At 45.8% G+C, this 17795-nt stretch overlaps 1 protein-coding gene across 2 annotated transcripts in view; it reads right to left on the bottom strand.

Annotated features, from left to right (window-relative positions):
* Positions 1–17626, bottom strand: part of SMS (spermine synthase) — a 44324-nt gene extending 26698 nt beyond the window's left edge. The window contains exon 1 of one of the 2 annotated variants that reach the window (XM_058535571.1): positions 17354–17626. In XM_058535571.1, coding sequence (XP_058391554.1) covers positions 17354–17402 — 49 coding nt within the window. In that variant the 5' untranslated portion in view covers positions 17403–17626. The remainder of the gene's footprint in view (positions 1–17353) is intronic. The other variant, XM_058535570.1, reaches the window with a different exon arrangement.
* Between the last annotated feature and the right edge of the window lie 169 nt (positions 17627–17795).

The raw sequence follows: 17795 nt of genomic DNA, 5'->3' as shown, positions 1-17795 counted from the left end.
TGAACTCCACTAGGCTTAACAAGGTAGCTCCTTGGTCATCGTGATCTCGGGTACTTAATACATGTCTTGTGGGTAAATGAAAATTTGGCTAAATTAATCATCGTTATTACCATATCTTTGCAGAGTTTCTAGAACGTCTAGACCAGTGGTTTTCAATCCTAGCTGCACATTATAATCACCTGGGGAGTTTTAAAAATTCTGATGCCATATCCTAGACCAATTAAAGAAAAATCTGAACGTGAGACCCAGGCATCAGTATTTTTTAAAGCTCCCTGGGCAATTCCAATACGCAGCCACAGTTGAGAACCACTGATCTACACCATTAGATATAAAAAAGAAAAAGAAACCCCACTGTCTCCAAATTAATTACACTCAAGTTACCAAAAGGTTATAGAAAACGCTCAACAAAACAGAAGGTCTGAAAAAAGTCCAAACCCCTTACTAACTATAGCCACAGGCAACCCATGACACGCCCCAGAAAATGCTTTGCAATTATTATCCAATTTCAACCTCAAGCCTATCTAGTTAGGAGCGTGTAACGTGACCAAACAGAATGTACTCGCTTTGTCTGGGATCCTCAATTGGGGTAGACAGTATGGTGTGAATGACTGCCCTGTCCCTCACAGGACTTGGGTAATCCCCGCCATACCCACTAAATGTGAGCAGCGCCCCACCTTGCAAAAAAAAAAAAAAAAAAAAGACCCCATACTCCAATTGTCCAAGGGCGGAAGGGGGACAGGGCAATACAATCCCTTGAGAAGACTAGATGCTTTTACACATGAATGAAAATGAGCCTGGGGTCAGAGCATACCCAAATTTGGGAACACAAGATAGCGCTGTCCTACAAATCAGAAAATTTGAAAGTAGACTCAAATGCTAAAAGAAATATAACCACACCACTTTCAAGTAGACATGGTAATCCCAACTAGGCTAGTAAAATGTAGTTTGGCTGGCCAGGCAAGAATGATGTGTAACTAGTTGTACCACTCAGAGCCCTCCAAAGTGCTTAGAAACACAGTGACCTGTCCCAGGGTAAAATATGTCCTTTATCCACTGGACAACTCAACGTCCCCATTTCCAGACCGCTGCCCACTTTGTGTGTGTTTATTCAACAATAACTTAAAAGAATTAACTTGGAAGTCTGGTCCAAATTAAATACGCCACTATCAAAAGAAGGGAAGGGAAAACAAAAGGGGCGGGTGATGAAGGCCCAAGTTTCATCTCCCTGTCTGCCTCATTTTCTCTCAGGGATCCATTTCTAGGCCTCTCTTGGAGAACAAACCTCATTCCTCTGACCCTGACCGCCAGCTTCAGATGGCCGAATCCCAGATCTGTACATCCAGCTGGAACCTGCCTCCTGCCCAACTGCTCACTGCACTGTCTCAATCCCAAGTCTGAAATCACAATCAGGCTCGGACTTCCCTACTCCCTCCCATCACTGTTAATGCCCTCTGCCACTTAAGATCCCCATTACGGTCCCCCTGAAGCTTCTCCCAGAAATCCCCCACCCACAGCCTCTCTGCCCCACCCAAACTCACTGGCCCACACACCCCTCACTTAGAGACCTAATTCCTCAAACATAAAATGAGGACACTACTTTGCAGGGTTCCTGTAAGGAAGCCGGCACCAGTATACATCCCCTCTGTCCCTCGTGGTCTGGTACCGCCATTTAATCATTAACCCATAAGGTGGGCAGCCCTGCATGCGTAAATTAAGTAGATTAGCTGCACCCACCCAACGTTACTAGCCCAAGAAGTCAAGGGATTCATGCTGAATAAAAACCTAAGGCATCAGGTACCCTGGTAAAAAGGCCGAAAAACATTTCAGTTATATTCCCACTTCACCTTTAAGCGGCTAAAATACTGGAACCCCCTTAACAAGGTGAATCCATTAGAGAGGTTGCCCTAAGGGAATAAGCAATTCTCACACGTCCAGAAAAGCTCTCGACTCCCTCCACTTGAGACCTTCACTTGAGCCTTTAAGTCTTTTTCAACTTCCAAAACTTCAGCTAAGAAAACTCAGTGTTGGCTTTCTTTAAGCTACAATTCCAAGTCCCTGCCCCTGCGGGCCGCCACCCCTGCTGCAGGGCCAGACTGCTCGGCCTGGGGGGCCCTGCCACAGGGAGAGCCGCATTAGGCTCCTCTGTAAAATCAGGGGGTTGGAACAGGTGATTTCCGGCCACGTTCCTTTCTGCTCGCTCACATTCAACCAGCACCTGGCTTATGAAATTAGGAGACGAGTTGCTATTCTTGTCAAGCATATCTTTAACAATGTGGGCTGGAAATTCCAAACCTCACCATCAAGCCCCCTTCCCCTATTTCTTTGCCTTCTAGGTCTCTCTCCCACGGCAGCTCAAGCTATATATACTCCAAAGGGTGGTTAATTATTCCCATCATTGCACCGTGTCCAAGTGGTGAGGTCCAAAGCCCAGCCTCCTTCCAGCCCCCCTACTACTCCCAGACCCTGAGATTTCCAGAGCTCAGGCCCTCAACTTGATTCTCGGCTCCCTCTGGTCAGCCTCCCCCACCCACGCTTTCTATTTACCATCCAGGTCAGAGTCCACCCCTACTCCCTCCCACCTCTTCCTTTCAGAGATCTGCACTCTTGTGGGAGGATGGCCCCAAAGCTGCTGGCAGATGTGTGTGCAGCTCCCTGCAAGGGGAAGCACAAACACGGGCACCCTTTCTCCAAAACCCAAGACTCTCATGTCAAAGAACCTCCGAGCCAGGCTTGGGTTGTACAGTTTCCCTTCACACATAAACCAGCTTCCTGGTTTTCTTGATAGACCCCTAACCCTGCAAGAGGAAGAAAGGGAAACTGGACTCCAATACAGTTTGAAGTCATTCAAGTATCTACTTTAAAAATCTGCTCAGATGTCCTAATCTTGACAGTGGTGGTGGTTACACGACTGTATGCACTGGTTAAAACTCGGCACTGTACACTAAAATTTACTCTATGTATAATATATCTGCCCTGGTGGTCTAGTGGTTAAGATTTGGTGCTCTCACCGCCATGGCCCAGGTTCATTTCTCGGTCAGGGAACCACACCACCCGTCTGTCGGTTGTCATACTGTGGTGGCTGCGTGTTGCTGTGATGCTGAAAGCTCTGCCACTGGTATTTCAAATACCAGCAGGGTCACCCATGGTGGACAGGTTTCAGCCGAGCTTCCAGACTAAGACAGACTAGGAAGAAGGACCTGGCCACCCACTTCTGAAAATATTGTCCATGAAAACCCTGTCCATAGCTGCGGAGCATTGTATGATATAGTGCTGGAAGGTGAGAGGATGGCGCAAAGACCAGGCAGGGTTCTGCTCTGCTGGACACAGGGTCGCTAGGAGTCAGAATCAACTCGATGGCACTAACAACAACAAAAAATATGTTAAGTTAAAAACAAAATCTGGGCCGGCCCCGTGGCTTAGTGGTTAAGTGCGCGCGCTCCGCTACTGGCGGCCCAGGTTCGGATCCTGGGCGCGCACCGACACACCACTTCTCCGGCCATGCTGAGGCCGCGTCCCACATACAGCAACTAGAAGGATGTGCAACTATGACATACAACTATCTACTGGGGCTTTGGGGGGGGGAGGAGGATCGGCAACAGATGTTAGCTCAGAGCTGGTCTGTCTCAGCAAAAAGAGGAGGATTAGCATGGATGTTAACTCAGGGCTGATCTTCCTCACAAAAAAAAAAAAATCTGTTCCCGAGTTACCACCACCACTGGCATAACCCCTCTGAGAATAACAAAATAGCAGAGCATTCCTCACAGGCTCCCTGCTCCCTCTCACCCAAGCCAGTTGCTCACAACTGCCTAAAAGTTCGAGAATATCTTTTCAACTCGCTCTGGATATGCTGGGTGTAATCTAAAACATGCAATGCTCACAGGCAGCAAGTCCAGATTACTGAAATCAAGTGATATACAGAAAAAGTCTTAATATTTCACAATCAAAAAGAGCTTCACACTTCAATTTAAAATGTTAATTTTTTTTAATTATAACAAGAGTCTGTACATCAGGAGACTTAGACATTCAGAAGCCTAATGAATTTCCAGGGATTAAAGTGAAGGTCAAGCAGGTGGTTCCTCGGCCTGTCTTACTTCGACAGCTTAGTTTTATATTCCCATGTCTAGTCCCTTTTACCAGAGCTGCAAAATAATTAACCTCATCGCACAAAACCCGTCAACAGGAATGTTCAGAGCAGCATGATTCATAATAGTCAAAAAGTGAAAACACCCCAATTGTCCATTTAGTTATAAATGGATAAGCAAAATGTGGTATATCCATACCATGGACTATTATTCAGCCATAGAAGGAGGTACTGATTCATGCCTCAACGTGGATGACCCTTGAAGACATCATGCTAAGTGCAAGATGACAGTCACAAAGGACCACATATTATATGATTCCATTTACATGAAATGGTCGGAAAAGGCAAATCGCTAGAGACAGAAAGCAAATTAGTGGGTGCCAGGGCCTGGGAGAATGGCTAAAAGGCAGAGGGTTTCTTTCCGGAGTGATAAAAATGTTCTAAAATTATGGTGACGGTCGCACCACTCTGTGAATACACTGAAAACCATTGAATTGTATACTTTAAATAGGGGAATTGTATGGCACATGAGTAATATCTCAATAAAGCTGTCCAAAAAACCCCAAACAAGCTGCACTTTTAGATTCTCAGTTACTGTGAGGTAATCAAAGGCAACAGAGAGAAAGAAGAAGTCGGTTTCTACCCTTTAATCAACTATAAGACAAGCCCTAGGCACCAGGTTAAAGAGGCTGCAAGAGGTGGTCTTCTCTACCCATCCCCACTAGTCACCACCCGTCACAAAATTCAGACCATTCACACACACACAAAAGTATCTGAATGGCTGCTGCGTGCAGGCACTGTCCCAGGCTCTGGAGACAGCTTTCCTGCCACTGAAGCGTGCCTGCAGCCAATTTCAGTGCCTTGGTACAATCATAGCAGCAATGCACAGCATTGGGACTAGAGTTATTCATACTGTATATTTGAAAGTTGCTGGGAGAGTGATCTTAAAAGTTCTCATCGCAAGAAAAAAATTTTAACTATGTGTAGTGATGGGATGTTGACTAGACTTACTGTGGTGATCATTTTGCAATATATACATATATCGAATCATTATGTTGTACACCTGAAACTAGTATGTTATATACTACTGATACCTTAATAAAAAAATAAATCCCAGCAGTTAGGTGGGGCTGCAAAATACAGAAAGACACGATGACAGAAACAATTTGGAGGGCTTATTTTCAGAGCAGTTTCTGATACTCATAGAGAAACCAAACCAGAAAAAATTAACTACAGAAAGAAAAAGACCCGCTGAAGTTGGATCGACGGTCATACAACACAACACAGAAATAACACCCAAGCTCTTTTCATGTAAATGCGCATTAAGGAAAACCATATGAGATTGTTTACCAGTACCAGCCACAATGACTGTTTCTTAAAAGTCACATTAAGATACACTTAGTATACTGTAAACGTGTTGCTAATTATTTCAGCCTCCAGCCTCCCCTTTCCCACTGCAGGAGAGAGCAGTTAAAGGGGCATCTCCCAGGACACGTGGGGCCAGCTCCCATCGCCCCAACACCTGCTGGAAAGGAGGCAGGAACCTCGCTCTACTTGAAAATAACACCATCTCAGGTCCTCCATGAGCCAATCTCCTTACAAAATTAAAAGGGGGCTTACCAAAAAATAACTTATGCGACACAATTGTAATCCCTCTTTAGTCTGGAACCCCAACACTAATGCAATATCGTACTCTCTTCTTTCTGGGAAGCCTGTTTCCCCCACAAGACTAGGAGAGTCTAGAAGGAGCCATAACCCACAAGCCTGGTCAGCACGGGGGGGGGGGGGGGGGGGGGGCGGCACTTCCATGGGGTTGTCACGTGGCTCAAACTCGCCCATCCTCACATTCAGACTTAGCCCACATGGGAGGCTAACCAAGAGTTATAAAATAAAGCAGAGAAAGGGGCAATTAGGCAAAAGCCTGGCTTTCATTTGGGGGGAAGGTGACACTGTTAGCTTGTGGTCATGAGACGCTGAACACTGGGCCACTTGCCCTCTCCCAGAAGGAATCACTGGAGGAACACAAGGCATCCTACAAGGCCAGGGGCTCAAGGAACGTGTTTTCAGAGCAGAGGAAGGAGTCCAGTCGGCCGGAGCTGTGGAAGAGGGCAAGGGAAGACCGCCAAGGCAGAGGACACAGAGATGAGGTCAGGACCACCAAAAGCCCTCTCTGGGGGCCGCGCTCAACCCAACAGAAGAGCAAGTTAAAGGAAGCGAAACCAGGCCCAGCAGCATCACGAAAAAGGACAGGCAAGGTGGCAAGAGGCGACCTGTAGCGTTTGAGGTTAGAGGACAGGAGAAGACTTAAGGCCTGGACCAGGAAAAGTGAGCAACCCTTATCTTTAGTTCAAAACTGCTGTCCACAGTCCACCGTGAAGCCTGGAAAGGGTCCCAGTCGCCGCCTGTCACCTCCCCCTCATCTCAGAGCAGCGAGATGATAACAGGTTATAGGCTGGCCCCAGGTCAGAGGGCAACAGTTCCCTTCAGCTCTGCCCAGAAAGAGAACAAGATTTCTTTCCCAAAGTAGAAACTGTGGGATTACCACCTGCAATATCCAGGAAGGATGAAATCCGCTTTCCGAGCGCTTAACCAACATCGCGAATATCCAGCTTTCTTCCCACTAACTTTAGGTGGGCAGAACCCCTTACAGGTCAGAGTTCTCACCATTTCTGTTTCTATCAAGAATTCTAGGATTTCTGGCCGAACTTCTACATTAGACTGTGAATTAACAATAAAATAGCATTTCTAGAGATAAAGCAGTTGGGACTTTGTGATGTCAAATATCACATTTATATCAGTTGTCCCTGAGGCGGCCCTGGCACCCTCCCTTCCCCTGACTTGGGACAGGGCAGAATCAGCAAACAATCACTCAGGCCTGCCCCCTTCAGAATGGGCCTCCAAGGAGATTACTCAGCACCTAGGAGGTGCTGGAAAGGTACATGCGACTGGAGAATAGTACAGAGACCAGAAAGACGAAGGACACAAGCCAAAACTCCCCAGACACAAAGAGGGGCAAGTGCTGTGATGGATTCCAGATGAGGAAAAGGCCATGTGGGGGGCCTGGGAATCTGTACTTGTAAATTTTTCCAGATGGCTCTGAAGCAAGCCACTGGACTTAGATGATCACAAGGCAGCGGGGGGCAAACTTGTTCTGTCGAGTGCCACACAGTGAAGATTTCAGGTTTTGCAGGCCAAATCGTGTCTCCGTCACAAATGTGTGTGTATATGTGTTTTACCCCCCTTTAAAAATGCAAATATCATTCTTAGCTGGAGGACTGTACAAAAAGATGCCAGAAGAACAGGATTTGGCCGAAGGGCCTTAATTTGTTCACCCCTGGGGTCTAAGGTCCTTTCTAGCTATAAATGTTTAACAGGGACACTCAGCTGTAATTCTACAACCTGAATTTCCATAAGTGATGCTCTGAGACTTTGAGACTAGGATCATCTTGGGAGTATTTCCTACATTCAAGTCAGCAACTTATTAAATGGGGGGAAAAAACCCAGCTAATAACCTACATAACTAGGACCCCTGCTTTTCAAGAAATACATGGAAGTAACTAACAAGAGCAGCTAACAGAAACAACCTCACACTAGACAATGAGAATATTTAAGAGTACCAGTCCCCATTTTAAAGTCTCAAATCACTAATCTATGCTTCCACTTCAAGAAGCTAGAAAAAGAGAAACTAAACCCAAAAAGGGAATAAGGATAACAGCAGAAACCAATGAAATTAAAAACAGAAAAACTAGAGAAAAATCAATGAAGCAAGCAAAAAGCTATTTCTTTGAAAAGATCAATAAAACAAACTCTAGCAAGACTGACCAAAAAAAAGACACAGATCGCCAATATTAGGAATAAAACAAGAGAGATAATTACAGACCCCGCAGACACCAAAAGGGTAACAAGGGAATCCTACAAACAACTCTACACATACATTTGACAACTTAAAAAGGAAATGAGCCAATTCCTCAAAAAACACAAACTACCACAACTCACCAATATGAAACAGATTATCTGAATAGCCCTATAAATACTAAGGAAATTGAATCCGTAACGTTAAAAACGTCAAAAAAAAAAAAAAAAAAAAAAAAACCTTGAAGCCCAGATGGTTTCACTGGAGAATTCTACCAAACATTTAAAGAAGAATTAATACCAATTCTACATAATCACTTCCAGAAAATAGAAAAGGAGGGAATGTCTCCCAATTCATTTTATGAAACCATTATCCTAATACCAAAACCAGACAAAGACAGTCCAAAAAGAGAAAGCTACAGACCAGACCAATATTCCTCATGAATAGAAACACAAAAATCCTTAATAAATCCTTAAAATCCTTAACAAATAAGAATTCAGCATTATATAAAAATAATTATATGCCATGACCAAGTGGGATTTATTCCAGGTATGCAAAGCTGGTTCAACGTTTAAAAAAAAAAAAATGTGATCCACCATATTAACAGGCTAAAGAAAAATCATGATATTAATTGATACCGAAAAAGTGTTTGACAAAATCAACACCCATTCAAAATAAAAACACACAGAAAACTGGGAATGGGGAACTTCCACAACTTGATAAAGAGCATCAACAAAAAAACTACAGCTGGCATCATACTTAATGGTAAGACTAAATGCTATTAATCAAAGTGTAGCCAGCTCAGCAAGGCACAGAGAGGTCAAGAACTTGCCCAACGTCACACAGCTAATAAGTGGTAGAGCCAGGCTTTAAACTCAAGCAGTCAGGTTCCAAAATTCAGTGCTTTTTAATCACGACATTGTGTTGCCTTCCTTAGTTATATATGCACAAGAATAAGCCATTTGTCCCATACACCAAATCATCAAGAGTGGTTATCTACTTGTGATAGGATTACGGATCTGGGTTCCCCCTTTCTTCATATTTCCCTACAACCTGCACGTAGTCTAAAAGGAGCAAATAACTTGTAGAACAAAAAATATGTAAAAAGACAAATGCATAAAGCATTACTTGACCAGCTTCTGCAGTTTCTTTAAGTAAAGCCAGATCTTCATTCAAAGAAAAACAAACACACACAGGAACTCTGTTAACAATTGAACATTCACAAAATGCTTTTTAAAACAAGTCCTATCATATTCTTGCACCTCATACCCAAGGGAGTAAGTTGATGGTAAGCTCTTTCCTCTCTCTCCAACCTAAACAAACCCCACTTAAGAACATCAAACACTTGGACAGGCAGGCCCATGACCCTCTTCCTCAAAACCCCAGAACCAACTGGGCCCCCCAAATGCAGTATCATGCAGTTGAAAGATTCAGTGTTAAACCATCTATTAAACCTACACCATTACTGTTTCCCAAAGCGTGATCCACAGCACCAGTCCTGAAAAATACTCTGTAAGAAAAAGAGTCCCATAAATAAGCCCTGGGGCTGTAATGTACAACATAGTGGCTACAGTTAATAATACTGTATTACATATTTGAAAGCTGTTAAGAGAACAGATCTTAAAAGTTCTCATCACAAGAAAAAACAATTCTGTAACTATGTATAGTGACGCATGTTAACTAGCTTTATTGTGGCGATCATTTCACAATGTATACAAATATTGAATTGTTACATTGTACACCTAAAACTAATATAATGTTATATGTCAATTATAAAAAAAAAGAAAAAGGGTTCCATGTTGAACCAAGTTTGAGATACATTCTATATTCACCTTTAGGAATTCAGAATGTCAATAGCATATCACAGTTGCCTGACCACTATGATCTGCAGTCCTTTGGAAGAGACAATTTGACGTAAAATATAACCATGTCCCAGAAATTGCTGAGGATTCTCACTGAAGAAATTTGCATTCTAGGGAAAACGGAGTCATGCAACACAAACCCATGGAAGTGATATCTTAGAAATCAAAGTGTCCTTTAAAAATTCTGCTTTAATAACTTAAAGAGGTCCTTTAAATAAAGTAGAACAACCTTCAAATCACATGCCCACTCATTCTTTTCTGCCTCTTCTTTTGCCAACAGAACTTGCCTCATCTTTCACTAAGTTAAATTCACACCTCTTGATAACTGAGCATCTTTATCCACTGGCACAATTTCAAAGTTCTCAGCCCTAAGTATTGCAATTAGTGTTAAATGTTTTATGTATCATTTGACACTCTTCCAAACCTTTTATTGGACATCCCACCCAACAACGCTGTGTGTGGGATTTTGGTATCATTAGCGCCTTCATGCAGAGGGAGAAATTAAGGTGCATGTGAAACTAGACAGAGGGTTAAGTCAACTCAGGAATCTAGAACATGCTACAGGCTCTTTCCAGCTCCTTTTGAGTTTGTGGCTTAACACATAAATGCATTTGATCACAAGTATGGCCACTAGCTCAGTGGCTCCTTCCGGAACACAGATGACAGTATCAGTTTAATGAAATCCAGGCCCACCACAACTTAGGGCCCCAGAGTTGTTTTTCCTGGGGTCCGGAAAAGTGCCTAGTTGTAAGGGTTTAAAAGAGCATTTGTGCAATGGTTTATATACTTGGTTTGCGATTCAACTGAGGAGGTTTCCCGACTTTTCAAAAGAACTGAGCCTGTAATTAAACTACCACGAAATGGTGGTTGGAGCCACAGCTCACACCAGCAGGCTTGGGTTACAACTGCAGTGAAATGGTGGATTAAAACGCCTGGAATATGCGTGACTCCAAAAGCTCAACTCAACTCAATAATTGCTTCATCGAACACATTTACAGACACCCAACTACAATCCAGTAGCTTTCTAACTAATCCTTAGCTGCCCAGGGTTAGGATAACCGTGGTGGTCTCGATTCAAATTATAAAGCCCATAATTCCAAATCTGACCCAGGTACTAAGTCTGACATCAACAGCTTTAACTTTTCAAAGCTATGAGACAACAGCACTTCAGTCTATCTCCCAAGAAGGTAGCAAAGGCCTGCGAGTGCTGATTCAAATAAGGCCAATTTCATTACACAATTAAGAGGATGCAAAGCAGATTCCAAATTGATAACTCCTCCACTGCAAAACAAAACTGGCTTCCCCCCTCAAAAAACAAAAAAACACAAGACAAATTGTCTATCAGTTGGTTATTAAATTGGAAAACACTCTCCTTAAGAAACATCACATGCAAGGCTTTGAAAAAGTACCTCTCACTTGTTAGCAGGGGTGGGGATCGTTCCTAATGCCTGGATTCTGGAGTCAATTTCTTAAACAGCTGTTATCCCTTTCCAAAGCATTTAAAACAAAAGAGAACTACCAAAGAGCTAGATGAGGCTTCTTGATAAAAAGCACAAACTAATTTCACCATACGCTACCTCCACAGGTTTAAAGAAATGAGTATAATGTTGGAACTACATCCTAAAAAGATTCATTCATACAATTTTTTAATGGCAAGCTCACAAAACGAATTCCCAGCAATGTGCAAGTATTCAGCCTGGAGTCAAATAGAGCTTGATCAGTGCAATTAAGAATCTTTTGCAGAGTTGGGGGAAAGGGAGTTTTAAAAAAAATTCCAACAAAGCAAAAGCGAGTGCCAAATGAAGGCGGACTCCAACAAGGGACCTCCTCCAAGCAGTCCATAAAACATTTTCAAACACAACTAAGGTATGAGAGAATGCCTGTGTAAAGAACCAAAAACACCTTCCCCAAAGCTGTTCAATTCTGAGTCCAGGTGCCTCCTGGCTACTCGGAAGCACGAGGAGTATAAGACTCCAATGTGTGTTGGGGAAGGAGGGAGAACCGGGTAGAAACAGACCTTGTAAGGGCTGATAAGGAGTTTGGACTTGATCCACCGGGTAAGGGGACCCACGGGAGGGTTTTAAAATGAGAAAAGGGACAGGGATCTGTTGAGTTCCTGATAATCGAGCCCTTCCCCAAAATGGAGACAAATAGGGAGACTGTGGCCAAGAACCACAGCCAGGAAAAAGGTGAGCAAGGAATTTGAGTGTAGCAAGTAGAATCCACCGGACTTAATGACTTGCTGATTGGCGGGTGGGGGGTGCCCCCAAGGTTTCTGATACAAGGGTTTTTTGTTTCTAACGAAGATCCTATTATAGTGGTTCTCATACTTAATCAGCATCAGAATTAACGGGAGGAAGCTGGTTAAAAATGCAAATTCCAGAAACCCTCCCCCTCAAAGACTGTGCTTCAGTCAGTCTAGAGTGGGGCCCAAGCATGCATTTTCCCATCCCAGTCTTCAGCACCCCCAAGGCTTCATTGTTAGAGCGAGTGTGGGGATGTGTGTTGTTGTTTATCATAATGGTGGATCAAGTGTGATGAGACAAGAGATGATAATGCTGAGGGGGTAGGAGAAAAGCCTTTTCTACTCATGAACAAAACAACAAAAAAGCTAGATCAATCAAAACTGAATTGTTTAGGTTTTATGCTTATAGCTATTTAAAACATACAAAGACGATATGCTTCTACCAGAAAGCAGCTCAATAAATCCATGGGAGAGTGGGAGCTTGGTGGACGAGCCAACGTTTCAGGAAATCAGGGAGGGAGGGTCTTGAAGCCACAGGCTTGGCTGGGTAGGAAGTGCCCGCCGAGCCCTTGGCTGCTAACCGACTCCACTGCAAACCTCCGAGAAAGATAAGGCCCATCCTCCCTCCCTTCATAATTGAGACTTTCAAAAAGAACCAGAGAAATTTTGCTGATGATTTGTCATCTGGATTACTGCACCGGCCTAGAACTTACAGCAGGGATTCTCTACCTCAGCACTAACGCCATTTGGGGCTGCCAGTGCCATAAGCGGCTGTCCCGTGCACTGCAGGATGTTTAGCAGTATCACTGGCCTACTAGATGCTAGTAGCTCTTCCCCAGTTGCGACAACGAAAAATGTCTCCCGATATTGCCAAATGTCCCCTGGGGGTGGGGGGAGGGAGACAGGGCCGTTGAGAATCACTGCCTTAAACTAAGAGGCTTCAGAGGCTTGGCAGTTGTGAAATTAACAAAGGCCTTGGAATCAAATAGACACAGCTTTGAATCCCAGCTATCCCACTCACAACGTGAAAACCTTCAATGGGCATATTTATTCATCTTTAAAATGGAGATAACAGGACCTAGCATAGGGTTGTTGTGAGGATTACAGTAAAATCAAGCATAACACGCTCAGGGTAATGCCTAGCCCCGGAGGCAATTCATAAATATTGGCTTTTACGTTTTCAAAGAGGTGTTCTGAAGAGGAACTAGGGACATTTGTTTACAGCTCTGGCCTCGAGTAGAAAGCTGCTACTCCTAAAAGAAACAACAACAGAAAGGGCAGTCCCAGTTCTCTCTCCCACTCCTAGGGGGTCTGAACCTGGTGGGGACAGGGGCATGGACTCCCAAGGGGCCAGTGTGTACAATTCAGGGGGGCTGTGAACTTGGAAAAAATATACATCCTCATTTTCACTAACTGAAATTTAGCATTTTCTTCAGTTATGTTTGTAAAACTAGACATTATCAACTATACCTGGCCACTGTCACCAACAAAATCACAGCTTTTTCTCCTTTTTTTGGTGAGGAAGATTGGCCCTGAGCTAACATCTGTTACCAATCCTCCTCTTTTTGCTTGAGGAAGATTAGCCCTGAGCTAACATCTGTGCCAGTCTTCCTCTCTTTTGTATGTGGGTCGTCACCACAACATGGCTTAATGAGCAGTGCGTAGGTCCGCGCCCGGGATCGGAACCTGCAAACCCTGGGCTACCAAAGCTGAGAGGAGCACTCGAATTTAACCACTACAGCACCGGGCCGCCCCTCCGACCCTCCCCACCCCCCACGACAGCTTTTTCTTATCACAGCTGAAACATCGATTTTCTTGGCTCTACTACGAAATTATGGAGGTTATTAGGCCTGCTGCTAGCTCGTGTTATTTAACGTGTAACTAAAGAAGCACATATTATTAGGTCACATATTTGGGGTTTATTTTGAAAATTGTATTTTAAATAATTGGGTTATTTTATGCATCTAAAACTCTGAGAAGAGCTCCATAGGCTTCCCTGATGAAGGTCAAAGCCACAAAAGAATCCCTACCCTAAACCTTTCCAGCTAAGCCCATAATTCCCAAGCAGCCTTCTGTTCTTAATTTATTAAACAAGATTTTTGTTATAAAACTAGTTTGTGAATTTGAATGCCACAAGTCACTTTGTTTCCCTACATAAACTATAAATCAGTGGTCCAAAAGACGGACATAACAGCATCAGCCAGGTTTCCCCACTCAGAGCCCATCCTCTTAATTCTAAAGGTAAATGTGAGCCTTGTTTTCCCCTAATGGACTTGAACTAGCTTTCTACCTTTACCATAACATCAATCGGGCCCATTTAACCAATCAAACATCTATGATGTACCAGAACTGTGCCCAGGATACAGACCCTGGAGGTCTGCCTTAAAAAATGCTCCCAGCCCAGGGGAAGAAATGGAACATCAAAAGGAGGATTGCTAGACCTTTCCAGGGCTGACTGGCCAGCTATAGACTGTTTGCTCTAACAGGGCAGGCAGAGGTGATGCGTACCCACTCACCTCTGTATACCCAGCACGCTTGGTGCCTACCGTATACAATTAGGTACAAACCATGTGTCCTCCACCAGCCCAGAGATGCTTAAACTACACAAACATGGGAAATGCTTATTCTTGTTAGCTTCAGGCTGAGAAATCACAAAATGTTCTCTGGGCTCAAGAGTCCTCAGAGTCTAATACATCACTTACAAGGTGACCAAAGATCAATTTATTTATTATTTTTTAGCAAAAGTTAAAATTTCCTGGGTTACCTCATCAGCCAGAGCACTAAACAGGCACCACCAGACCCAACCTATAATTGCCCTTAGTGGCCCAGTGGCTGCTGGGTACTAGCTGGCTTGCACTGGTAACTAAGTTATAGGGAATCGCAACATAATAACATAACTAAGTGTTTCAAGTTTAATTCCATTAAAATCACATCATGGAACTGGAACCTTAGGAAGGATTACTGACAAATGGGAAAAAACAGGAATCCAGGCTCCACAGGCATTTGACTCACCCTTGAGTCACATCCAACACTTACATGCCAAGAGTAATGCCTTTTGACTCATTATATTAAAATAATGTTTTTGGAGACCTCACAGGTGGTAGATTTCTCACCAAGTGCTCCTTACTGAAAACCAAAAGAACTGAGATCCTACTCTAGCCGGATCCCCTTATTTCACCAGTGTGGATACCTCCTGACAGCCAAGATGACCCGCCTCCCCGCTAAATCAAGCGATAGGGGAGTACAATGAGGATCAGAGTTCTGTTACTCCCAAAACACTTTTGCAGGGACTCAAGATCTAACATAGATGCATACATACACATCCCCCTCCTTAACATTCTTTCTTTCTACAATGTTCAACTTGCCATCAAAACTTTCTCATCTTTGAGATTAATGGGCTGGGAATTAAGAATAACCAGCTGGGAATTCTCCATCTTTACTTTCTCTTTGCACACCTCAATTATTTAAAATACTACTTCCACACCTTGCCAACTCAGAACCTGCCAGTTTTTCCTGCTCCCTTCCGAACTGCATCCATGGTCCTCTCGCCCTCTTTGGCCAGCGTCAGCCCAAAATGTTCAAGTTCTCTCACTTTTTCTTCATACAGTTAAGTAAAGGTTTCCCCCCACTTTTACACCAGAACACAGAAGCCCATTGTGAGGTATATCAACAGGTAACACCTGAATTAAGCTGTAAACTGTTTAAGGCTTCAGGCAAGGACACTCAGACTGAGGGAAGTGGCAGAACCTTCGAGCCTCATCCAGAGATTACCCTCCTTACGGCCTGGAAAACCCATGTTCCATAAGCACAGGTGAGTGTTCACAGGTGCTTATCACCATGGACACTTCCTAGACTCACCACTTACCGCTGGGTGACCTTGAACCACTATTTCTTCCTCAAGCCTCACCCTTCTCACCTCTGAGTAGCTAGAACCTTCACTAACCACTAAGCCCCAAAGCTGGCAGGGTAATTACTCAACAAAACCTTACGTTATCTCACGACCCAGCAGCTGCATGCCCCAATCACCATTTTATCTCCTGATTCTCCCCAGCAGTCTCCCTTCCCTCCATCTTCACCTAACAAATGTGGGAACTAAAAAATGGTTTTCTCTAAGTCACTTCCCGACCACCCAAATACACTATCACTTAACAACCATGTAGTGTTTTACAGCAAGTCTCTTAACAGTAAAAGCCCTATGAAGTGTGCCCTGTCCTTCCCCTTTTTGACCACAGGGAAGATGAGGCTCAGAAAGGTTGAGAAATAAGGCCAAAGTTACATGCAGAGCCAATCAAGAGAGACAAATCCTCAGTCTTTATTAAATCTTGTGCCTTCGGAGGTCCTTTAAATTTGGGGGAGAAAACGCAAAGCGACTACTCAGAAGTTGAAAAGAGAGACAAAGTGTGAAAGGCAATGTTTTAAACGGTAACAGAAAAGGTTGATCCATCCGATTCGAGGAAAAAATGAAAAGGCAAAATATGGATGAGACGCTCCAAGTGGGACGTACGGGAAGCGCAGATTCAAGTCTGCAGCACACATCGGTTTAAAACCCCCCAGAAAAAAGACTGGCAGTCCTACCCCTTCCCCCCATGTTAGAAGCACCCCGAGAAGAGCGTGCAGAATACTCCTCCCCTTCACAATTTCTGCATACAGTTTCGACTTTCCCAGCCCTCTGTTCTGGTCGGCTCGCAGGCTTCCGAGCCTCCCCGATTCGGGGAGTCCTAGTTCCCGCGCCCAGACCTCATTCCCCCCGTAATCATCATCGTTTCCTTTCCCGTCCCCCGGCCCTTTCCGGGGATCCGTCTCCTACGCAGTCGGCCAAGAATTCTGCCACTCGGCGCAGTCCTTCCCCAGCCCAAGCTCCCAAGAGGGGAGCCCCCCCCCTCGGGGGGGAATTTACCCGCCGCGGAGAACAGGAAAAAGGTCACGCGGGCGGCGGGCGGCGCACGCCCCCCGCCCCGGCACCCCCGCCCCAAAGCGCGGCCCGCGGCCATCGGCGGCGCGAAGGGGACCCCGGCGGCGGCGGCCAAGCCCGCGTGGGGTGCGGGTGGGTGGCCGGGTCGGCGCGGGCCGGGGGGCTTGGGGGGTCGCGGCCCCTCCAGGCCCCGCGCTGCGGCCGCGACGGAGCTGGGCGCGAGCTGGAGCGCGGCCTCCACCCGGCCGCCGGTGCACGCGGCGCCGCAGCCCGGGAGACGCCGGGGCCGCGCGGGCCGTCCGCATTGTTCGGCCCGCGGCGCGCGCCCCGCCCGGCCCCATCGGCCCCGGCCCGCCGGGCGGCGGGGGCGGCTGGGCAGGTGGCGGCCGCGCGCCCTCACCTTTGGCGCCGAGCTTGAAGTCGAGCGTGCTGTGCCGTGCTGCTGCCATAGTGAGGCGAGGCCCTGTGCCATGCCTGGGGGAGGCAGCCGCGGGAGACTGGGGGGCCGCACGGCGTGTCAGGCAGCGACCGGCGGGGAGTGCGCCGCGCCGGGGGGAGGCCGAGGGTATAAGGTGGGAGGGACCGCCGGCAGCGACTCGGGGCGCGGGGGCGGGGTCGGCCCGCCTCCGGGAGGGAGGAAGCGAGGACGCCCGCAGCCCCGAACTTAGAGTGCAGGGTGTGAGGCCTCGCTAGTGCAATGGTGGAAACGTGGGCGCCGAGCTCCCCGGCGTGCGTCACCAATGGCCGCGCCCCGCGCCAAGGATCGGGCGGGCGCTCCCGCCATCTGTGAGGTCACCTTAGGTTTAAACAGCGCAGCACGACTTCCGGGGGGCCTACCCCTA

The sequence above is a fragment of the Diceros bicornis genome, chromosome X (genome assembly GCF_020826845.1).
Source record: "Diceros bicornis minor isolate mBicDic1 chromosome X, mDicBic1.mat.cur, whole genome shotgun sequence".
NCBI lineage: Eukaryota > Metazoa > Chordata > Mammalia > Perissodactyla > Rhinocerotidae > Diceros > Diceros bicornis.
The sequence above is the reverse complement of the archived record's forward strand: the minus strand, read 5'-3'. Positions and strand labels throughout refer to the sequence as shown.